The sequence below is a fragment of the Macaca mulatta genome, chromosome X (genome assembly GCF_049350105.2).
Source record: "Macaca mulatta isolate MMU2019108-1 chromosome X, T2T-MMU8v2.0, whole genome shotgun sequence".
Taxonomy (NCBI): Eukaryota; Metazoa; Chordata; class Mammalia; order Primates; family Cercopithecidae; genus Macaca; species Macaca mulatta.
In genome coordinates this window covers 158,205,070-158,228,286 of record NC_133426.1, presented here as the reverse complement: position 1 = coordinate 158,228,286, position 23,217 = coordinate 158,205,070, and the positions used below count along the sequence as shown (strand labels likewise).

Sequence of the window (23,217 nt, the reverse complement as noted above, 5' to 3'; positions counted from 1 at the left end):
AGTGATATGCTTGGGAGGTGGGGTGGTGAAGAGGGTGTTTTAGATGAGTGTGATAGAGCTAAGCCTCTTCAAGGATGCACACAGCCCTTTCAAGAGCAACAGGTGAGGATGCTGCTAGTGTCTGGCACCAGCTTGGTACACAAATCTTTGTCATTCCTTCTCTTTCTGAAGCAAATCAGAAGGATCTAGGTAAAGAAGATGAAGTCCAAGTATGCTTGAGACTCTTGACATGTCTCCCCTGAAGAGGGGCACTGCCCCTTCCCTCTCTGTGCCTTCTCATGTCTTCTGCTATCACCTGGTGCCAAGTCTCCAGAAAGATTCGGCCATCCAGTCTTAAGGAGGTTTCCAAAGCCTCCTCTATTCCAAGTGGTCCCTCTCACACTCAGCCTCTGGGGCCAAAGCGGGAGCCACATTGTGGCAGTGTCCTCTTGGGGTTCAGAGAAAATTCTCCAGTGAATGTCTCTGCCGGGTCCTCTGTTGGCGGGTCCTCCCTGCCCCCAAATACCTGGGAATTTGCCCTGTGGAGTACCTCACATCAGAGCTTGCTGGGGAGACCCCTGTCTCTCTTCTTCCGTATGCCAAGGAAGGTGCTGAGTTACCCGGCTTCCTTTATACGACAAGACTTGTATTTCGAAAGACTGAAGATTGTGGGCTGAGAGCTGGGAAAACCAGAGAGGCAGCTAGGTTGAAGCCAGGAGACTTGGGGAAGCAATGGGGTGCAACAGGTGGCGGGGAGGAAGCCACGGCTGGAGAGCACAGTTTGACCCCGCGGCGCGCCAACGGGCAGGAGGGGGTCGCCTCTGGGGCGTAAGCACATCCAGCCCCGCATCTTGTCCCTGAAGCAGCTCCCTGCCGGCCACAGCGTGGGGCCGCGAGTTTCCTCCGCCCAGGCCGTGCGCCGCTGGCTCGCCGCCTCCTCCCTCCCCCTCCCCCGCCCCTGGCTGTCTGGCAGTGCTGCAGTGGCGGCGGGGGGACTGGGGGCCGCAGCAACAGGGCTCCCGCCTCCTACCAGCGCCCGCGCGAGCCTCCCCCGCTCCCCACGGCAGCAGCCGTCACGTCGTCGGAGATTTCCATCGGGGCTGGGGGCGGGCCTGGGGCGGGGAGCGCGGGGCGGGGAGCGCGGGACGGGGCGGGGCGAGTGGGAGGAGTGAAAGTTGGAGCCCAGCAAAACCCTCCGCACAGCGCTCAGTGCGTACAGACCGTGAACCGCGACCTCCGCACAGGTGGTCGCTCCGGTCTCCGCGGAAATGTTGTCCAAAGTTCTTCCAGTCCTCCTAGGCATCTTATTGATCCTTCAATCGAGGTGAGTCTCCATCCCGGGACCCGGGAGCCCTTCGCGCCCAGCCCCTCTCCCTGGGAGCAGGGACGGCTCCCGGGATCCCTGCGGCCCCGCGTTCCTCGAGCCCCGCGCCCGCCTTGCCCCGGCCCTAGCGCGGGCTGGCTGAGTACTGCGTGCCATCGATGCGCGCCAGCCTCCGCCCGGTTCACTGTAGGATGGATTCCCGGGGTCCTTGAAGGGGATCTCCAAAAGGAAGACGGGACCCCCGTTCTCGGATTCCCGCTCTCAGAAGCACTGCGATGGCCTGGTGACAAGCACTCCTTCTAGGAGTCTTGCGCAGGAACAGGGGAGCAGCCCCGGGGGGGACCGGCCAGGGCAGGCTTCAGCTACTGGGGGGTCGGGGGTGCATTTCGAGAAGGCGGTGCGCGGGCTGAGGGAGCTTAACTGCGCCAAAAATGTGTAAGTGTTGCCTCGTCTGTTCTCTGCTGCTCACATTTTTTTAAGAGTGCCTACTGAGTTCCAGGCACTGCGCCAGGCAACTCTGACTTTCCTTGCTTCCCATGTCGCTGCTCCTATTGGTGCCAGTCTCAGGCAGGAGCTTTGGTTTAGTCTAAGGGCTCCCGCACCAGCTATACCCCTCCCCACTGCTGACGGCCTCCCCCTTCCTTAACTCATCCCTAGACACCCTGCTGGGCCTTGGGTAGACTGGAGCCAGAGGCCAGGAATATTATTCTCCTCTGAAGTCTGTGGTTTGGGTCCTAGATTTCAATCCCCTTCTCCCTTTTCAGGTTTCCCTTGAACAACCATCTTCCCTCACACCTTCTCCTCGCCCTGAGACTTGGCTAGGAAGGTTGTCCCCTAGATTTCTTGCTTTTTGGGGTGGAAGATGACTGCTTCGTTTTTTTGTTGTTGTTGTTGTTGTTTTTGAGATGGTTCCTGCTGGGTGTGAAGTGTCACAAGTTTGCGAGCTTCCTGATCTGTGGAGCTTTCTTGAAGTTTCCATGGCACTGGGCTTGTGTCTTGTTTATCTGTTGTGGGGAGCGGGGGTGACTTCTTTCCCTACCCGAGATTGCGTTAGCTCTTCAGAGAAGGGGATGTGTGGCTCCCTGCTGGCTCACTGATGCCCTGGAGTGGGGCTAGCCTCAGCAAGAGCTTGGTAAATGTTTTTCTATGCGTGCTAGCAATTTCCAGTCATCCACATCCCTCCAAATGGAATTTGGACTAGTTGAGAAAGCTGACATGGTGACTGGCTAGGGCAAAAGATGGCTCTGGGATGGGGGAAATAAGAAGTGGGGGGGTCAGAGAGGAAAACAGCAGGGAAAGGGGGCTGGGGAAATGGAAACTACTCTTCAAGCATAGCAACCTGTGGTGCTAGGAAAGAGCTGGGGAGGTGACAATGGGGTGTACTGGGCCACAGTGAACCACAAGACCTCTCTCTGGTCCAGGCTTAGCCTCAAATTATTTGTGTGACTTGGGGCACAGTCCTTCCTCTCTCTGGGCCTCAGTTGGTCCATCTGTATAATGAAAAAGAGATCTGATTTAGATAAAAATCCAACATCTTTTCTTATGCCCCCCACCCCCACCCCACTTCTCACGCCACCAGCAGTCGACTGTTTGGGAGGGGGTAGTGCAGAGATTCAACTTCATGCTGGACCATTGTGTCTGGAGACATGTGAATGCCTGAAAAACTCCCCTGGAAAATCCCACTATTCCAATGTATGAGTGTTTTTCAAGTTTTTATTCTTTCTAGCCCCGAAAGTGAGCTTAATGGCTGACTGGGGAAAGGTATGCATTGTCAGCAGCTCTTTAACCCCAAAGACCTCAGGATGAGGTTTTATTTTGTTTGTTTGTTTGTTTTTAACTGGCAAAAGCCAATTTTAGGATTAAAGCCACCTTATGACCCTCTGCTATCATTTTCATTGCAGACCTAGTCTAGGGGCAGGAGGGCTTTGGTGGTCTCGGTGCTTTCGGGTTTATCTGTTTGCCTCTGCACTTTTAAACATGGGGCAGCTGGGAGGATCTTGTCCATGGATTTCAGACATCTGGGAGGGGCTGCTTCAGGCTTTTAGGTGGTCCTGTCTGGCAGTGCTCAGTCTACCACTGCTGCCGGTTCTGATTGTGCCATGTTTCCAGCCACATCACTTATTTTGCAGGGTCTCAGGTCTCCATTTTCCCTCCTCACTTCCCATAGTCACTGGCCCTTATCTTTTGAGATGACTGGGAATTTGGCCTCAGGAAAAGAAGACATCTTCTAAATATGGCATTTGAAAGTAGAAACTGTATTTTCGAAGTCCAGTTCTTCCCCAGCCCACAATGGGAAGTAGCCACTTCAGACATGAGAAATGGTGTGGATTTGGCACATCTGTATGCCACTTAAGCAATTCTAACAGCTTGAAATACTGCAGAAAAATGCATTTTGCTGCCCAAGTTGGCAGTCCCTTGGTCTGCAATACAGGGATCATGCCAATGTCTCTTGCCCTGTTTACCCCTTATTTTAGGAAACAAATTGCCTTATGGCTTAAAAAAAAATCATTTTGGAAGTGTGACATGCCAGTATAAAAGCATAGACATCATGAGTGAACAGCTCAGTGGATTTTCACAAAGTAAACAGGCCCATGTAACCAACACCTAGATCAGGAAATACAGCATTGCAATCCCCTTACCACACACACACACACACACACACACATGCATCTCCAAAATGCTTGTCCCTGTACACTTTCCTCCCCAAAGGAAACCACTCTCCTGCCTTCCAATATCACAGATTAATATGGGATGATGGCTTTTTAAAAGACTTTTAATTATATATTTTTTAAAGACATATAAAGGCAGAGGGAACAGTACACGGAATCTCCATGTAGCCATCCCCACCCCCATTGTTTGTGAATTCATGGCCACTCTTATTTTCTTTTACCCCACCCACTCTCCAATTCCGACTTAGATTGTCTTGAAGCATATCTCAGACATCATATCATTTTATATGTAATTGTTTTAGTATGTATTTCTAGTCATTAAAGATTTCACAAGCATAAGAAAATACCATAATTACACCAAAAATTTAAGAATAATTTATTCATGCCTCAACTATCCACTCAGTGTTCAAATCTCTCCTATTATGTCATAAATGATTTGTTTGTTTTTTAAGAGTTTGCTTTTAAATAAAATGAGATCCAGATATTAGCAGGTGGGGCATTTTGATTTTTTACAACACGTTTTTATGGAATTAGAACATGTATACAGAAAAGTGCTCAAATCATAAGTGTACAGTTGATGAGTTGTCAGAATATGACCACAGCGGTGTAAAGAAAGCCAAATCAAGAACCCGAACGTGAGCAGGACCTCAGAAGCCCCCTTTGTCACTGCCTCCCAGCAAAGGCAGCACTATCCGGACTTCTAACACCGTCGGTGAGTTTCATACTTTGGCAGATGGCCTTTAACATTTTTGTTTAATTCAATTATTCTTACTAATCTTCTTCTTTTACTTGGCTGTGGTGCATGGCTGTGGAGCTCAGGGTGGACTCCTGTTGGGCAGTCAGTTCCTGGATGGCTGTCTGTGGGTGGAGGACTCCTGCCTTTCCTGTTTAGACACCCACAAAGGCTGCTCTTTAGCCTCCTTCTCTTCATCTCCTTCCCCTGCCCCCAGTGCAACGAGTATTACACAACCAACAAAACTGCAAAATATTCCCACAATTTTCTGGTCCTCTCTGGAAGAGGCCACTCTGGCTTTCGCAAGAATTCCTCTCAGCCTTGGCCCTCAGCCTGCTCCTCACTCCCAGTTGGTGCTCGTCAGGCCGACTAGAGGCCAAGGCTAGTCACAGTGGGCCAGCGCTCAGACATAAATGCCCTCTTCATTTCACGTGGAACATTCTTTTAAAATCTAGGTCTTGCTTTTGTTTATTTTTTTTTAATAAAAGAGTTATCATAAAAGAAGGACAGCATAGAAAGTCCCCAAAGAGCAGCAAGATTTAAAAGAAATTCACAAACCTAATCTGTCACTATCTTATAATTTGCTGTTACCAGTCACAATTTAACTAAGTTCTGTGTTGAAAACTTGTTTCGGTTTGCTTCTGTCCCAAGAAGCACTAGCTGGGGCCCCTACAGACTGCAGGGCAGAGCTTCATTTTTCGTTTGAATGTTCTAGGGTCGAGGGACCTCAGACTGAATCAAAGAATGAAGCCTCTGCCCATGATGTCGTCTATGGACCCCCGCCCCAGCCTCTGGAAAATAAGCTGTTCTCTGAGGAAACAAAGTCAACTAAGACCGAGACTGGGCGCAGAGCTGGCAAACTGCCAGAAGCCTCTCGCATCCTGAACACTATCCTGAGTAATTATGACCACAAACTGCGCCCTGGCATTGGAGGTGAGTGGCAGAACAAAGTTCTTCCCCTCCTTAGAGGGTCCAGGGGTTGAGGGTATAGGCAGGGAGAATGGACCTGAGCAGTAACAGAAGGTGCCATGCACATGGACAGGAATATCTGCTGTTGACCTGTCAGGTAAGAGATATTAACTCTATTCTCAGCAGTGTCATTGACCTTGATCAAGACTTTTCCCTCTCTTGCCCTCAGTTTTTCCAATGGTAAAATGAGAGGACTAAACTAGATTTTTGATCTTCAAGATGTATGTCCAATTCTTAACAGTCCGTGAGCTTGGTTTTGCCATGAAAGAACAAATAAAGAAATAGGATTAGATGCTGAAACTGTGTGGTCCAACACTTACTTGACTCCCCTTTCATCCCCTCTGACTACTTCCTCCCCTGTCCCATGCCCCTGTTTGACACTTACCCTTTGCTGCTTCTGCTTATCTTACAGAGAAGCCCACTGTGGTCACTGTTGAGATCTCCGTCAACAGCCTTGGTCCTCTCTCTATCCTGGACATGGTGAGTACTAAGCTTTTCTTACAGTATTTCCTAGAAGCCCAGGGGCTGACCTATAGGGCCTTCCACAGACTTCTGCTTTCTGCTCTGTATTTCTGTAACAACTCCAATAATTTATTTCTGGAGGGAGGAAGGGATTTTTTTAACCACTGGCTTGAGAATGAGACTGGAAAAGGTAAGTCCCTTGCTACTTGAAGAGGATCTTCAGAATCATGACCATATCTTCCAGTTTTTTCATTCAAAATAAAAATAATAAAGCAATTTTAAATACCACAATGGAATGCCTCTTTTCTTATGATAATTATTTGTATGGACATAAGTCTAAAGTTACTAGCTCTTGCTCTAAGACTGTTTCTATATTTTTGTTCTACTTCCTTCTTTCCTTTTCCACTCATATAATCATAGTGTCAGCACTGCCCCCATTTAGCTTTCATCATCTCCCACCTAGAAAACACCTACTCCACCTACTAAGTTGGCCTCCCAAGTGATGCTCCTCCTGCAGTCCCAGCACTGCTTATTATATGCAGTTCAAGGCCCTCCATGGTTGTATTCCTCTTCACCCTTTTAGAGACCATGTGCTTTGGTCACACTAGAATATTGGCATTCCCAGACCACCTTGTACCTCTGAGCTTTCATTCAAGTGATTTTCTATTTGGTATGCCATTGTTCCACTTTCTTACTTGTCAGCTGCCTTCTTTTTCAGTATCTAACTCAGACCGCATCTCATTCACGGCATCTCCCCTGACCTCCACACTTATTAATTGCTCCTTTCTTTCTCACACCACATTCCTGTCTTTGGCAGTTACATCTTTCTAGCTTCTATCACAGTTGTTTACCTGATCTTCCCTACATCATTTCATTGTAATTATCTGTGGTCTGTTGGCCTTGCTGTCTCCTCCATGAGCTCCTTGATGTCAAGGGCTCAGTATATGTTACCTAAGCAAATGAGTGATGAAAGATGCTCTGCAAGAATCACTTGCATCTGTAGAGCCTGACACTGAGGAAGGCTGTGGTAAGCAACTCCATCACAGCCACAGATCTCTTGGCCCAAGGCAAACAAAATTTTAGCATACTCACAGGTACCCAAAAAGTGCCATGTGACTGGGTGAGCTTAGAGCCTTGGCTCTGAGATGGGCCTTGCAAATAGACCCTCAAAGCTAAGTTAACCTTCATGGAAAATCAAGGTGTTTACATAGGCTAAGTGGAAGAGCAAGGTTCCCCAACCCCCAACCATGAGACTTTGGCTGCCTGATTCTTCAGGCACACTACTTATGCCTTACTATGTAACAAATTATCCCGAAAACATAGTGTCTTAAAACAACAATCATGGCTGGGCACGGTGGCTCAAGCCTGTAATCCCAGCACTTTGGGAGGCCGAGACGGGCGGATCACAAGGTCAGGAGATCGAGACCATCCTGGCTAACACAGTGAAACCCCGTCTCTACTAAAAAAATACAAAACACTAGCCGGGAGAGGTGGCGGGCGCCTGTAGTCCCAGCTACTTGGGAGGCTGAGGCAGGAGAATGGCGTAAACCCGGGAGACGGAGCTTGCAGTGAGCTGAGATCCGGCCGCTGCACTCCAGCCTGGGCGGCAGAGCGAGACTCCGTCTCAAAAAAAAAAAAAAAAAAACCAATCATTATCTCACAGTCTGTGTGGGTCAGGAATCCAGGCATGGCTTAGCTGGGTTCTCTGTTTCAGGGTCTCTAACAAACCTGTAATCAAGGTGTCAGCTAGGGCTGGAGTCTCATCTGAAGGCTCAACTGAGGGAGGATCCATTTCCAAGACCACTCACAGGATTGGCAGGATTCTGTTCCTCTCTGGCTGTGGTCTGGAGGTCTCCCTCTATCCTTGCCATGGGCACCTATCCACAGGGTAGCTCACAATATGGTAGCTGGCTTCCTTCAGAGTGAGGAAGAGTATGAGAGAAGGTGCTCAAGATTGAAATCACAGACTTTTTATAATCTAATTTTAGAAGTGACATCCCATTGCTTCTGTGGTATTCTTATCAGACACAAATCATGAGGTCCATCCCAGAGTCAAGTGGAGGGGATTACAGAAGGGCACAAACACCAGGAAGTGAAGAACATTGGAGGACATCTAAGAGTCTGCCTGCTACACATGATCATGATGTTCTTCTTTTGAGCAACTCCTAGAATTGAGTTGCTGAGAACTAACAAGGAAGAACAGAAGCATAAGAGCAGATAGATGTTTTTGAGTTTCTGTTTACATTTTAAAATTGGTGGGGTTTTCTTTTTTTTTGACTCTTTCCTTGATAATCAGATTTACTTTTTGCTGCTACCAGCGTGTTTACCACTATGAGAATTGTAGTCTCCTTTTTGTGTTGCAGTTTACCTTTTTTAAAAAGGGTATGAATTTAGCAATTAGTTTTGCTAGTATTGTTTATAAACTAAGAAACACTAAGTTCTGTGCAAGAACCAGAGGTTGAGGGCTTGTGGTCCCACCATTGTTGTCATTGTTGACCCTTTCAGGTCATTGGTGTAGGAGTGGGGAAAGTGGCTCAGGATGCTATTCTAGCTGGGCAGAGAGCCTCCTGCAGCAGTCTCTGCCTCTCCTCTTTAGCATGCCAAAAGCCAAATGTAGTGCTCAGTCCACAGTAACCTCATGGCTCCCAGAAATTTGCATAGCTGTTTATTTGTTCCTTTCTTCTAGTTCTCTGCTCCTTTGGCTTGACTTTAAGGCACTGCCAACCTTATTTGGAAGTAATCAGTCTAATTTCCAACAAGCTGGTTTGCTCCTTCTTTAACATGTCAATCTCCACCCAATTGGTGGTGGCTAAATTTCCTTAGGTAGAATGGAGAGAACACACACATTGACAAATGGAGAAAAGGGCGCTAAGTTGCCTTGGTTTGCTTTCTGAGTAAGATAGAGCATCCTGTAAAGTTGAAGAGTAGTGGAGAATTTGTGACTCAAATCTCCTTGCTGTTTGGGAAATCAATTTCTATCTACAAGAGCCCTTGTAGCAGAGCAGTAGCCCCACTCACAGTAGCTGAATGCCCTGTCTCTCCTTGCTCCATGGCTATTCATGCTGCCAGCAGTGGCCTCACCTGACAATGTTTGAAGGATATAGTCTAATAACCCAGCAGTCACCAAACCTAGCATGGAACACAGGACTCGTTCAGAAAAGAGCCAACAACTTTATTTTCTTTAGCCAGTAAGGTGGCACTTTAGCCTGAGCCAAGTGTCTTGAAAATTCTAAACCCTCACATGTGGTGTTAAATTGTCCTGAAATGTCTTGCATTCTACATGGTTCCAAATAGTTCTTTAAAGCTGTGGGAGGTCCCTGTTCTGTGGTGTACTTGGTAATGAGGGGACGCATGTCTCTGCCACACAGTCACAGAACAGGCCAGTACCCAGTACATTCTTGTCTCCTTGGATCCTCATGACAACCTGCATGGAAGCCAAAACTGCCATTAGGACATGGATCCCTGTTTTACATTTGAGGAAACTGAGCCTTCTCAGAAATGTGAGTCCCAGCATTGGGTACATGGCTGGTGTAACTGCTTGAGGGGAGTTTCAACACCTTTCAGTCAGATGTTGTGTAGAAAGCAGGCCTTGTCCTCCAGGAAGAAAACCTGAGTGCACGGTTTTGTAACACCCAGTCTGAGATTAAAAGGCAATGAACAATCTGGGAATCACTGCGCATTGTAGCATCAATAGTTAGTAACGCTTTTTCTTGCTGTGGTAATTATCGCAGTTGATTCTAGTTCCAAAACACTGAATTTCTAGAGTTTCGGCTGAGCTAAAAGAGATGTACATGGCAAGCTCGTTTGTCAAACTGGGGAAAAAGTGAAGTGTTAGTTATCAATTGATATGTAATGAACTTACAATTTTCAAATAGAAATAAATGCTCATTTGAACACTTCATAACATAGAGCATAAGCACAGTGTGAGTGCAGAGGGAAAGGCTTCCCACTGGCTACCAAGCAGTTCGCAAGGCCTGGGAATGAAGGAGGCTCTGCTGGCCAGGTTTAAACTGCCAGCCACTTGGGACTGTAGAGACACTTGGAAGGCTATTTGTGGAGGCAGGTGGGGCAGGGTGGGGTCAGAGGCTCTCATACAAATGGGAGCCAGGTTCTACCAGCTCTTTTCTGTCTGCTTATCTGGCCTACTCCAGGGAACATTCTCAGTCTTCCCTTCCATGGTTGGCTCCCAGCAGTTTGGTGGCTGCTTTTACAGTCTTTTGTCCTGGGCAGCAAAGGCAATCAGGGATTTTCTTGATTTCTTCCCTGAGGGCCGTGCCTGCCTCCATGGTTGTGGGTATGCATTGTTTGATGCAGAAGAACTCAGCGGAAAGACCTAGGGATTCTGCAGAGAAAATTGGACCTTGGTACCTAAAGAGATTGTTGGTGCAAGTGAAAGCCATCCCAGGGCCAGGCTGCCATTGACTATTTGTGTGACTTTGGATAGCCCCCTTTCTTATAGAGCCTTAGTTTCCTTATCTCTAAAATAACTCAGAGTTCTGCCTTGGCCTACTTGTGGTACTTGCTGTTCGAGCTACTTGGAGTTCTATTGTAGTAGGGTTTTTTCCTCCCTTCAACACCAGTGGTGCAAATTTCTAGCTTCTTCCTATTAAATATCATTGTTGATGTTTAACAAACATTTTATGGGACAGACAATATCTGGAGACCGAAAAATCATGGATATATCTATGCACACGTACACACCACACATTCAGAGTTTACAGCACTTATTTGAAAGTAAAAAAAAAAAAAAATAAGTGAAAGAAAAAAAAGATTCTCTTTGTTTAAAGAACATGAGACTAAATAGACGTTTCTCTTGTGACTCAAAGCACTTCTTTCTTCTTTTTTTTCCACCCGAGATGGAGTCTCACTCCATCACCCAGGCTGGAGTAGAGTGGCGTGATCTCCGCTCACGTCAACCTCCGCCTCCCAGGTTCGAGCAATTCTCCTGCCTCAGCCTCCCAAGTAGCTGCGACTACAGGTGCCCGCCACCACACCCAGCCAATTTTTGTATTTTTAGTAGAGACGGGGTTTCACCATGTTGGCCAGGCTGGTCTTGAACTCCTGACCTCGTGATCTGCCCTCCCAGAAGTGGCCTTCCAAAGTGCTGGGATTACAGGCTTGAGCCATGGCGCCTGGCCTGCAAAACACTTCATTTTTATTGTAATTCTGGAGAATGAAGGATTGGGGTTAATTAACATTTGTGCTCCCCAGATAAAATCTGAAAGGGGAAACTTCACTGTATGCAATCAACGGTGTGTGTGCTTGTAAATTTTTAAAACAATTTTGAGCTGGGATGTTTGACTTACTGTGGAAATGTGGGGACTGAGAGGGTGTTGACCTGGCTGGAGTAGCATCACAGCCTACACAGGAGCAATAAGATGAAGAGCCCAGTCCATGGAATTAAGCCACCATTGCCTGTCTGTTTCTAGATGAAATCTATCCTCTGAGACTGTGACCTAGTTGGGAATTATATTTTATTTTGGAACACCTGGAAATAGAAAACTCCTACAGCCAAACTCATGCCGCCTTCCTCTGTACAAACCTAAGTGAATTCCAAAGAGTCCATCTACTTGATAAGCCCATCACAGAATGGCATGGAGCCTTTGCCCACTGGTAAAGGGACAGTCTCAATGTAAGCTCTGGAAACAGGGCAGTTTTTTTGAGGTGGGGGGCATTTACAAATTATTTATAGTCTCCCATTTAACAAAGAGGATAACAGGGAAAGATGCAAGTTTTAGCCAAGGTCACAAGAACATTTATTTAAGACTTTGATTATAAATGGAAACAATTCTACAGAAAAAAAAGTGACACTAATTGTCACTAGAGTCTAACAGTTCTCCTTGCCTCCACATTACCTTGAAATCATTTATTTGTAGGGCACATTCAGTTTTCTGTGGTGTCAGTCAGTGTCTTCTGGGTATTTTCTAATCTTTTTTATTTTGACATAATTCCATGTTTATATTTCCAAGTGTGGGCATAGTGTACAGACATGTCATTTTTAGTGATCCAGTCCTATGTTGTCTTATTGCTTACCTAAGTGAAATGTTCTCTTACTCTCACTTATAAGGAAACATAAAAACAACTGGATAGTTGTGGTGACACACAAACCTTAAACATGTGCTAATGAAAATCCTCAGAATCTATAACATTAGAGCTAACAGTACCTTTAAAGATTACCAAATCTCACCTATCCCATTGTTATGTTCACGTTGATCATGTATACCTAGTGACCATAGGCTTCCTTAATTCAACTGCATTAATCCAGTAGTCTTGACTATGGTGTGACCAGCAAGGTGCTCTAGATTTCAGTTTTATCCAGTAGTGTCTTTCAATTTGCTCCATGTCAGTAAGATTTGCATGGACCATAGTCACACTTGCCATTCTGTTGGGCAACACTTTCCCAAAGTGTGGAATCATTTTAAAATGTGTGGTTGACCTTGTAGGATAAACACAGCACAAAGTGAGTAGTAGTGCTATGGACCAAGTACTAACAAGTACTACCACACTTTGGTGAAAAGGGTTGCCTATGAGTAGACTGTCAGTTGACTGTGCAATCCTTGCAGATCTATTGGTAAAACCAGTGGTTGGGTTGTTGAAGCCGAAAACTTTTAGTCATGAATGTCTACCCCAGAGAAAAGACTCAGGAGGGCAAGATTGCAACCTTCAGGTGCCTTTCCTTGATTCAATGTTGGCTCTGATTTAAGATCATAACCAATTTAAGCCACTATCAAGAAAAAATAAGAAATGCTCCATTAAAGATATGTGTTAATTGTAAGATGCACCATGACTTCAGAAATATGGAAAAAAGACAGATTCAATGACATGCCATTTCTGGAGATCTCTCCTCTGGAATTGAAACTAGACCTGCTCTATGTGTTACCTGAGAACAGAATGGGGATTGTAAGAGAAAGTAGTAGGAAGCTTTGTTTAGGGCAAACTTTTCTATTGTCCTGAGTTGTGTGAGTATTGTGTTAACTGCTGCATGATGTGAGGACCTAGTTCCCCTTGCTCACAGTAATCAAGCAGGGTATGACTGACTTCTCATTTGGGATCATTAGGCTTGGTAACCTCTGAATTCCCTTCTAGTTCTGACATTGGAAGAGCCTTTGAGCAGGGAAAAGGGACCTCATCCCACTCCTGCTTCCTGGTCTAGTGCTCAATACATTTCACCACATCGCCTTTAGGATTCTAGGTTAGGGACTGGCAAACAATATGTTTGCATGTGAATGTCCTTTTTCTGTTCATCCCCAAGTATGTGCTTTTCTGTCCTTCCCACCAGGAATACACCATTGACATCATCTTCTCCCAGACCTGGTACGACGAACGCCTCTGTTACAACGACACCTTTGAGTCTCTTGTTTTGAACGGCAATGTGGTGAGCCAGCTGTGGATCCCGGACACCTTTTTTAGGAATTCTAAGAGGACCCACGAGCATGAGATCACCATGCCCAACCAGATGGTCCGCATCTACAAGGATGGCAAGGTGTTGTACACAATTAGGTATGTGAAGCCTCTGGAGTCTCACCTCCTGGAATTCCCTCTCCCCTTCTGATAATTTTAGCTAAAGATCTATGGGCAGAGATCTCATCCTGAATGATACCTCTAAGGGCCTGTCCAGCTTTCCTAGACCATGAGCCCAGCCCCCTTATGTAACAGATATAGAGGCCTCAAAATAGAAAGATATTGCTAAAACCACACACCAAGTTTGTGGCAGAGCTGGAATTGATACCCAGTTACTTGGCTCCGAGTCCAGAGCTCCCCCAACTAGGATGTGCCAGTATGACTGCATTACCTAGACAATTCCATCCTAAGTGGGTACTGGATATAAAGATACGTCCACAGTGGTGAAATTGTTCAGGCAGAGCAGCAGCACGGTAGTAGCAAAGGTACCTAAGACCAGGTTGGATACTTGAATGCCCAGCAGGGGAAGATTGCATGTGGGGGCAGGAAGGTAGGGGAGAGTAGGGAGGATGTTGGCAGGTCTTGGAAACTAGGCTGGGCGAGAAAACAAAAGCCGATCGAAGTTGGTCCATACGTTTCTCTAATGATGGAGCCCAGAGTAGCCAGATAGTTCTAAGCTGTTTGTTTGCTTGTTTGTTTTGTTTTGTTTTGTTTTTTCTCTCTTGTTATCTCTCCTTTGAGCTTTTTGTCTTAAATTCTACTGAGGGCCAGGCATGGTGGCTCACACCTGTGATCCCAGCACTTCGTGAGGCTGAGGCGGGCAGATCACTTGAGGTCAGGAGTTCGAGACCAGCCTGGCAATCATGGGAAAACCCTGTCTCTACTAAAAATGCAAAAATTAGCGGGGTGTGCTGGTGCTAATTCCAGCTACTCAGGAGGCTAGGGCATGAGAATCGCTTAAGACTGGTAGGCAAGAGGCTGCAGTGAGCTGAGATCATGCCACTGCACTCTAGCCTGGGTGACAGAGTGAAACTCCGTCTCAAACAAACAAACAAAAAAATTGACTCCGGCCATTCATTGGTGGTAGTCCTTAGACTACTTGGGTGGATACGGAAGTGCTTAGGGCCAGCCTAATGAGGCTCCTTTCTCCCTTCCAGGATGACCATTGATGCTGGATGCTCACTCCACATGCTCAGATTTCCAATGGATTCTCACTCTTGCCCTCTATCTTTCTCTAGCTGTGAGTACCTTCTTAGGTTTCTGGGGCCCCAGAAACATGCTGGGCTCCTTCTTTTTCTCATCCTTGCCATTTACATTTTTCTGCCTCTGCTTTTCTCCTAAAATGCTGCTAAGTTGTGCAGGGCTTCCATCGTCCACCCTCATTTCCTTTCCTGCCAACAATACTGTGTTGCTCATCCCTTCCACGTGCCTTTGAAGTGTATCTCAAGTATGGCTGCTCCTCTCCATCTCCACTGGCACTACCTTGGTTTAGGCCTTTGTTATCTTCCACTTGAACTTTTGCCACATCTTCACTTTGAAACTGCACATGTCCAAAACGAAATTCATTGTCTTCTCCAGACCTCTACCACCAAAACAAGTGTGTTGCTTCTGGGTTCCCATCTGTCTCATTGAAGAGGACCGTCACTCACCCAGTTGTCCAAATCAAGAACTTTGATGTTCCCTGTCCCTCACCTCCTGCATCTAATCAATCAGCACATCCTGTTGGTGTTTCCTTCCAGTCTCTGTCGATGCCCGTCTGTTTCTCTGCACCCTGTCACAGCTTCACCTGTATTAATTTAATTCTGTCTGGATTGCTACACCAACCTCCTTGCCAACATGCTGTCCTCACAGAAGGATCAGAGTGACCTAGCTGAAGGGTCACCTAGATCGAGTCACTTCTTAGTCTCAAATCCGCTGTTAACTCTCATGGATCAATTTGAAATTCCTTAGAATGAACCTCAAGGCCATTCATGGACTGGACCCTGCCGCCCAATCCTGTGCACCTCATCCTCTGTGAGCTAGCCATCCTGAACTTTTGGCCTTTCCACAATACACCAGGTGGTTCACCTTTCTATGCTGCCCCTTAACACCTTCAAACTCATTCTTATTGAGAATATTTACTTGAGTTTCAAGATTTAATGGGAGTATCACCTGCCTTGTGAAGTCTTTTCTGCGTATGTCCCCAAGTGATCTTTATCTACTTTGTTTCCCCACTGTTCCGTGGACATAGGTTTTTCAGAGCTCCTCCAAAAATCACAGTAGTATACTCACTGTCTTATAAAATTAAATGTGATTGCTTGAGGGTAGGGTTCATGCCTTGCTCATCTCTGTATTTCCAGCCCAGGGCCTGATACTGAGGAATGCTCAGTAAACACATTCATTGAATGGACTTCAACAATGAGGTAGGAGAGGCAAGGTCCCACAGCTGGCAAGGCCAGAAACAGGACTCCGAGGCATTGTGCAGGCTGACTCCATGTTATTGGAGACCTCAGGTGGGCTTCTGAGTCTCATATGACCCTCTTTCTCACATTGCTTTCCAGTTTCCTATCCTGAGAATGAGATGATCTACAAGTGGGAAAATTTCAAGCTTGAAATCAATGAGAAGAATTCCTGGAAGCTCTTCCAATTTGATTTTACAGGAGTGAGCAACAAAACTGAAATAATCACAACCCCAGTTGGTAAGTGTGCCAGGGCTTGGTGGAAGTCCAGGAAGGTGGTAGGGATGACTGGAGATGGCCATCCATACGAATGCTTTGCAGTCATCCCATGGAAATATTGTAAGATATGGCTCCTGCCTTATAATTGCTAAGCACTTACAACTGTTTGCAGAGGAAACTGAGACTTTGTAACTATGTCTCAGTCTCATCTGCAAAGAAGTAAGTGCTTTGCCAAGCTCCTTGAGAGGTTAGGTAAGTAGATAAAGTTCTGCTGCTGTCGGAATGTGCAGCTGGCTTTTTCATGCAGACCCTTCAGTTTCAAGGTTACAACACTGACCTTCTTGGATGACTTTGGGGAATGGAGCTCCTATAAGTTCTCCACACCCAGAACCAATCCAATCTGGTTGAATGGGAAGCAAAGTCCATTGTAGTGGGAGGTGGAGGCTAGAGTTCTAATGTCAGCTAGTTTAAGGCTGGGAAAGTCTAGAGGAATTTACAGCAGCTACAGTGGCTGCTGCATTGACATTTATCTTAAAGGAACAAGTCTAAAAAGCACAGATTCTTGTCAAAGGCTTCATGGTGGATTCAACATAGACATAGTGACCACTGGTTTTCTGACCTTTTCTCTAACAAAGACTAAAGGGGAAGGTCCTGGGTATCTTATACTTCAGTTCCCAATTAGATGTGAGCATCTTCACTTATGTTCCTAGGTGATCTGAATGAGGAGCCAAGGGACCTCCCCAGGGTAGCTCCCAGAGCAGCCCTGAAAACAGTCTTCACACATCCTGACCAAGTTCAGGGCAGTGAAGGCACTGCCCTCATCGTTTCCAGAATGTGGATGGAGCCAGTCACCCAACCAGCCATTTGTCATGAGCAGCATCTTGTTCTGCTACCATGTGACTAGGCAGAAAATCTGCTTTTGTTTCATTTGTTGAGTCAGTCTCTGGTTGAGGGAAAGCTCATGCTCATGTGACTAGAGCTTTGCTTGCACAGTATTAGGCAGGGGCAAAGCTCTGGGCTACCTTACAAATACTTGCCTTTTTTCTTGGGGACTCTGGGGAAGCAGTTTTACTACCTTGCTCTTCTGCCAGCTAACCATGGGCCCACCTCTTGGCTTTCTGCACCTCAGTTTTTCCCAGATTGGTGGGTACCCATCATCAAAAGTGACAGAGAAGATAAGGCCCAGGGGCTTTCAAGTCACTAGTGGTTCCGTTTAGTAGATGATTGTGCATTGTTTCAAAATGGTGCCCTAGTGACTACAAAGCCCCAGAGGCAGCATCATCACCAAAGCGATGACAGTAGGTAAGCACCAGACCTCCTTGGGAGTGAGGAGGATTCTTGAGGAGAAAAGAAGTCTTCTTTCTCCTCTGTTTGGAGACTAGTTGATCTTGAGACATGGTTCCTTCAATGTCAGAGTTATCTTTGGGACTGGTCTCAAACTCTTCCAGTTGGACCCTGGGGCAGGTCTCTCTATCTGGAGCATACTTATATGCTCAGCTCCTAAGGGTTCAGAATGCAATGGTAGCCTGCTACTCTGGCCATCTTGGACCTTGATCCAGAGAATCTCTGCTTCAGGAGGTTCTAAGAGAGTCCAGCCCTGCCTCCAGGGAGTGGCTTGTCCTTCACTGATGGCTGTGGAGCCTCTGATGGAATATTATTGCTGGTCAGGAATCCACTGTCTTACAAGGAGGTTTCCTTCTTCTCTAGACAGTTCTGTTCATTAGAAAACTCTCCCTGTTCATCTGAAATTTGAGTCTCTGGAAGTTCCACATATTAGGCTTAGTTCTTCTTCCTTGGAACTATCCAGCTTACATTAGTTCAGCCACTGTTTCACAGGGCTGAGATTAAAGGATCAGCATTATCATTCCTGGCATGGATCATAGTCTGTTGTAGTCTACATAGCCCTAGTTTATTTTTCTTCCCTTATTCTTCAAAGCTTTGGGTCCATTCATTCTTCTAGTCCCAGTCCTCTGGACATGGTCTTTCTAATTGTGTCCCTCTGACACTGCAGTGACCAACCATTATCTGATCAGAGGATAAGAGTTCGAGCAGAAAACCATCTTTAGCATATATTTTTTTGCTTTGGTTCCTCAGCCCCAGGTATATTGTTTTCCCTACCCGTGCTTCTCTCACTCCTGAAGAAGTAGAAAATGTGTGTTAGCATCTTTCTCTTGTCCTTCAAGACAAATTGGCATCTCTTGACGAGCCGCAAAGGTTCTTTTTTGGCCAGAATAAATAAAATTAAAATAGAATCATCCAACAGAATAATAAATCCTCTTGCAACAAGAATATATTATATAAACCCAGCAATATTGCAGGGCTTGGGTATAACTAATTAGAAGTGTCTTAAATTGCAGTCAAGATCCCACGGCAAGAGGACTTTTGATAAATACGTTCTGGCCAGTAGGCAAGTGCAAGGGTGGTCCGTGCAGCAGCCCTGGAGGAGTTCTATCCCAAAGGTATACTCAACACACAGGTTTCCCACTGACAACAGGTTGCTCCCTTGCCTTTTTCCAGAAGAATCTGAGAAGCCTTGCTCCTTGAGTTTCAGTGCTGCCAAGGTGAGTAGGAAAGGCTACTCTTCTCATTCAGCTCCAGCCCACCCAAACCTGCTGGGCAGTTGATCCACTTTCCAAAATAGGAGGACACACGGACAGGTTAGTGTTCTGGTCTGCTTCACAAAGCTGTTGCCTGACAGGAGCAAGAGTTACTGAGTATCTGCTGGGTTCCAGGCTGTTCTGACCTTGGATGGGCAGGGGCTAAGCCACAGGGCCTGCATGAGCCCTGCCTTGAAGGGACTTAAAAGCCCACCTAATTATAGGTCTAGGAATTCTATAGTATTGCAACTCCAATGTGATGCTGAAAGTGGAAAATGATGTCCTGGGCTCCGAGAAAAGCCCACACAAGCCCAGGAGTCATGATAGCATGCAGAGTGCTTGGGGAGGGTGTGTCAGAGCATAAAGCAGCATGAATGGTACAAAAGAAGATGCCAACTAGAGATATAGGTTGTCATCAGGTCCTGGAGGAACCATGACCGTCTGAGAGCCATGACCAAGGACACAATGTCCAAGTGACTATGAGGACCTCAGTCTGCCCTGTGGATGTGTACGCCACAGAATGGATTTCTGGAGGGCTGACTGAAATGTTCATTTTAAGCTTATTCTTCTCTTTTCCTGAAACACTCAATTTGGGTTAGGGGTCATAGACTAAGACAAGAGAGTCCAGGGATAGAATATTGGTGTAAAATTGCAGGCTATCTCAGGAAATCTGTGAGCAGATGGGATTGGCTTTGGGTAAGGTGTGTGTGTAAAATGTCAGTTGGAGCCGGGTCATGGTGGGCCTTTAGCATCAGATTCCAGAGTGTGGATTGAGTCTATATAGCTCATGTGGAACAGGGAGCCATCAAAAGCTTGGGGAGCAGGCTAGTGCTGGTTTTGACCATCTGTGGAGCAGTGCTCACTCACTAAGGCATTTTGCCATCATATGAATGTGTAGAAAGGAGGCCGAAAGCATTCTGTGCTTCTCCACCACAGCACAGACTTCCCTAGTCTCATTTGCTGAGAGTGGACATTCTGAGGGCCAGCAGTTCAGGTGTGATGTGCCTCAGTGGATATGAAGCCCTCAGTCAGCCATCTGGATATCAGCTGCGTGGGCATGATATCTAGAAGGCTAACTGATTTTTTGCTTTCACTTGACTCTCTTGCCAACCTACAGAGACAGACATTGGGTGTGGGACAGTGAACTGAGAAAGAAGCTATTAAATTCTGGCCTTGGCTTAGCTCTCAACTGGTCATTGGTCTTGCAGTCAGTCTTTTTTCTGGGCTTCTTCTGCTCCTATTTGTATGTATTGCATTGTAACATCATGCCTCTATCCTAGGGAATACTATGAGCAGGACAGTGAGACCCTTACTGTGCATGTCCTGTTAAGGGGGACCCTCATGTCAGCACTGTAATGCAGTGATGTTTTTTGTGTCTTTCAGGTGACTTCATGGTCATGACGATTTTCTTCAATGTGAGCAGGCGGTTTGGCTACGTTGCCTTTCAAAACTATGTCCCTTCTTCCGTGACCACGATGCTCTCCTGGGTTTCCTTTTGGATCAAGACAGAGTCTGCTCCAGCCCGGACCTCTCTAGGTAAGAGGAGAAAGAGGTATACGCATAGGCACATAGCTGGGAATTGGCTGGGCCAGGGCAGAGTTGCCTTGTCATGGAGTCCTTCAACCTATGTCGTATATAGGTCAGGAACTGAGCCCACCTCCACTCTTGTGCTCTTGCAGGGATCACCTCTGTTCTGACCATGACCACGTTGGGCACCTTTTCTCGTAAGAATTTCCCACGTGTCTCCTATATCACAGCCTTGGATTTCTATATTGCCATCTGCTTCGTCTTCTGCTTCTGTGCTCTGTTGGAGTTTGCTGTGCTCAACTTCCTGATATACAACCAGACAAAAGCCCATGCTTCTCCGAAACTCCGCCATGTATGAGCTGGGTATGGGAGTGGTGGCAAGGCTTTGGAGTGTGGAGACATGCTAGCAGGGGTACTGGGGTTATGGCACATGGGTGGTCAGCTTGCTGAGTGATGGAATGTTACCCAGGGTGGTGGGGGAGTTGAATCAACTTCCTAATGTAATGGTGAGAAGTTGGAGGAGAAAAGCCAGGATATGGTGTGCCAAAGACAGTTTCCAGAAAATCCGGAGGCAGCACTTATACTTGGGTTCTCTTCCCTTGACTTTTCCCCACTTCTTTCCTTGTCCGTTTTAGCCTCGTATCGATAGCCGTGCCCATGCCCGTACCCGTGCACGTTCCCGAGCCTGTGCCCGCCAACATCAGGAAGCTTTTGTGTGCCAGATTGTCACCACCGAGGGAAGTGATGGAGAGGATCGCCCGTCTTGCTCAGCCCAGCAGCCCCCTAGCCCAGGTAGCCCTGAGGGTCCCCACAGTCTCTGCTCCAAGCTGGCCTGCTGTGAGTGGTGCAAGGGTTTTAAGAAGTACTTCTGCATGGTCCCCGATTGTGAGGGCAGTACCTGGCAGCAGGGCCGCCTCTGCATCCATGTCTACCGCCTGGATAACTACTCACGAGTTGTTTTCCCAGTGACCTTCTTCTTCTTCAATGTGCTCTACTGGCTTGTTTGCCTTAACTTGTAGGTACCAGCTGGTACCCTGTGGGGCAACCTACCCAGTTCCCCAGGAGGTCCAAGCTCCTTGCCGAGGGAGTTGGGGGAAAGCAGCAGCAGCAGCAGGAGCAACTAGAGTTTTTCCTGCCCCATTCTCCAAATAAAAGCCTGCAGAGGATTTGTCTTTGCTGCCCCTCTCCCTGACCTGGCCCATTCACTGAGTCTTATTAGCAGCCCATTTCAAATTATTAAAAATGGGCCACCTTCCATTTCTTCAAGGAGCATCCGTGATGCTCATTGCTAAAAATAGTAGCCATCTAGTGATCAGCTCCCTAAAACCATGCCTAAGTACAGGCAGATCAGCTATCTTCCAACAATGCTGACAACCAGACAATTACTGCATTTTTCCAGAAGCCCACTATTGCCTTTGTAGTGCTTTTGGCCCAGTTCTGGCCTCAGTCTCAAAGTGCACCGACTAGTTGCTTGCCTATACCTGACACCTCATTAAGATGCTAGGCAGCAGTATAACAGGAGGAAGGGATCCCTCCCCTTTGGTCAGATTATTATGTTCTCAGTTCTCTCTCCCTGCTACCCCTTTCTCTGCAGATAGATAGACACTGGCATTATCCCTTTAGGAGGAGTAGGGGCAGCAAGAGAGCCTATTTGGGACAGCATTCTTCTCTCTCTGCTGTTGTGACATCTCCCTCTCCTCTCTGGCTCCATCTTTCATCTACACTACCAATTCAATGCCCTTCATCCAATGGGTACCTATTTTTGTGTGTGATGATACTAACTACTCCCTGCTTTATATGCCACCTTCTTCCTTCTCTTTCACCCCTGTGACTTTTTCTGTAACTTCCCCAGTGACTTTGCCTAGCCCTGACCCAGACACTAGGCCTTGGTGACTTCCTGGGGCCAAGAAACTAAGGAAACTTGGCTTTGCAGCAGGCATTACTCGGCATTGATTGGTGCCCACCTAGGGCACACCATAGGAGTTCTATCACTTGCTTGACCCCTGGACCCATAAACCAGTCCACTGTTATACCTGAGGCACTCTAACGATCACAATCAATCAATCGAATTCCCTTAAATTTGTATGGCACTGGAACTTTGGCAAAGCACCTTTGACAAATTGTGTCTATTTGGAGCTTCATGATAGCCCTGTGACATCTTTAGGGCAGGATTCTTATCCCCATTGTGCAGATGGAAATCCTGAGGCACAGATTTCTATGAGACTGTGGATCTCACTGGAAGCTATCCAAGAGCCCACTGTTGCCTACTAGACCACATGACAGGGCTAAGCAACTCAGTTCACCATGGTTCTATTCTGTCACCTCTGCTGGCACACCAGTGGCAGAGCCCAGAATGGTGACCTCTCTTTAGCTCAATCTCTGGGCCTGAGGTACTCAGACTGCCCCCAGGATCAGATCTCTCCTGGCTCTAGCAACCCAGTGGAATGAATCTGGATATGCCCCAATGCTTCTATATGCTAAGTGAAATCTGTGTCTGTAATTTATTAGGGGGTGGATAGGGTGGGGTCTCCATCTACTTTTTATCACCATCATCTGAAATGGGGAAATCTGTAAATAAATATATCAGCAAAGCATTCAAGGTGTGGCTGGTTTCTCTGGCATTCAAGTTTGTTCTCAGCCCATGTTTTAAACCTGAAATCCATGACCCAAATCTTTGCTCCCCTCTCCCATCCATAATTTCCAGACCTGCCAGGCATGGACCATGTACCCTTCTCTCATTAGTAAGGAACGGGAATGAAGGGAGAAGTGTGCCTGGGTATGTGGCACCCTTTTCAGATTCCTTTAATTGCTCCTATGCCCCTGCAGGCTCCGTGTCCCTTTTGCCTTGCCTATCACTCTAGCCCCCCTTATCAGAACTAGACGGTTCATAGGGACCACC

At 46.8% G+C, this 23,217-nt stretch overlaps 1 protein-coding gene and 2 non-coding genes across 4 annotated transcripts; all 3 read left to right on the top strand.

Annotated features, from left to right (window-relative positions):
• Window positions 1-1,192: 1,192 nt before the first annotated feature.
• On the top strand, window positions 1,193-22,912 carry GABRE (gamma-aminobutyric acid type A receptor subunit epsilon). Of its 2 annotated transcripts, none has more exons than XM_015128427.3 (9): window positions 1,193-1,303; window positions 5,421-5,638; window positions 6,087-6,154; window positions 13,416-13,636; window positions 14,695-14,777; window positions 16,078-16,215; window positions 20,175-20,327; window positions 20,471-20,670; window positions 20,954-22,912. In XM_015128427.3, the coding sequence occupies exons 1-9, from the start codon at window positions 1,248-1,250 to the stop codon at window positions 21,335-21,337; spliced, it is 1,521 nt and encodes a 506-aa protein (XP_014983913.1). In that variant the 5' UTR covers window positions 1,193-1,247; the 3' UTR covers window positions 21,338-22,912. The 2 variants fall into 2 exon arrangements, with proteins under 2 accessions (XP_014983913.1, XP_014983914.1); XM_015128428.3 differs by having other exon boundaries at window positions 20,471-20,681.
• MIR452 (microRNA mir-452) lies at window positions 16,342-16,426 on the top strand. Its single transcript, NR_032531.1, has one exon. It is a non-coding gene; the product is annotated as a microRNA mir-452 (primary transcript).
• On the top strand, window positions 17,381-17,461 carry MIR224 (microRNA mir-224). Its single transcript, NR_032055.1, has one exon. It is a non-coding gene; the product is annotated as a microRNA mir-224 (primary transcript).
• Window positions 22,913-23,217: the final 305 nt, after the last annotated feature.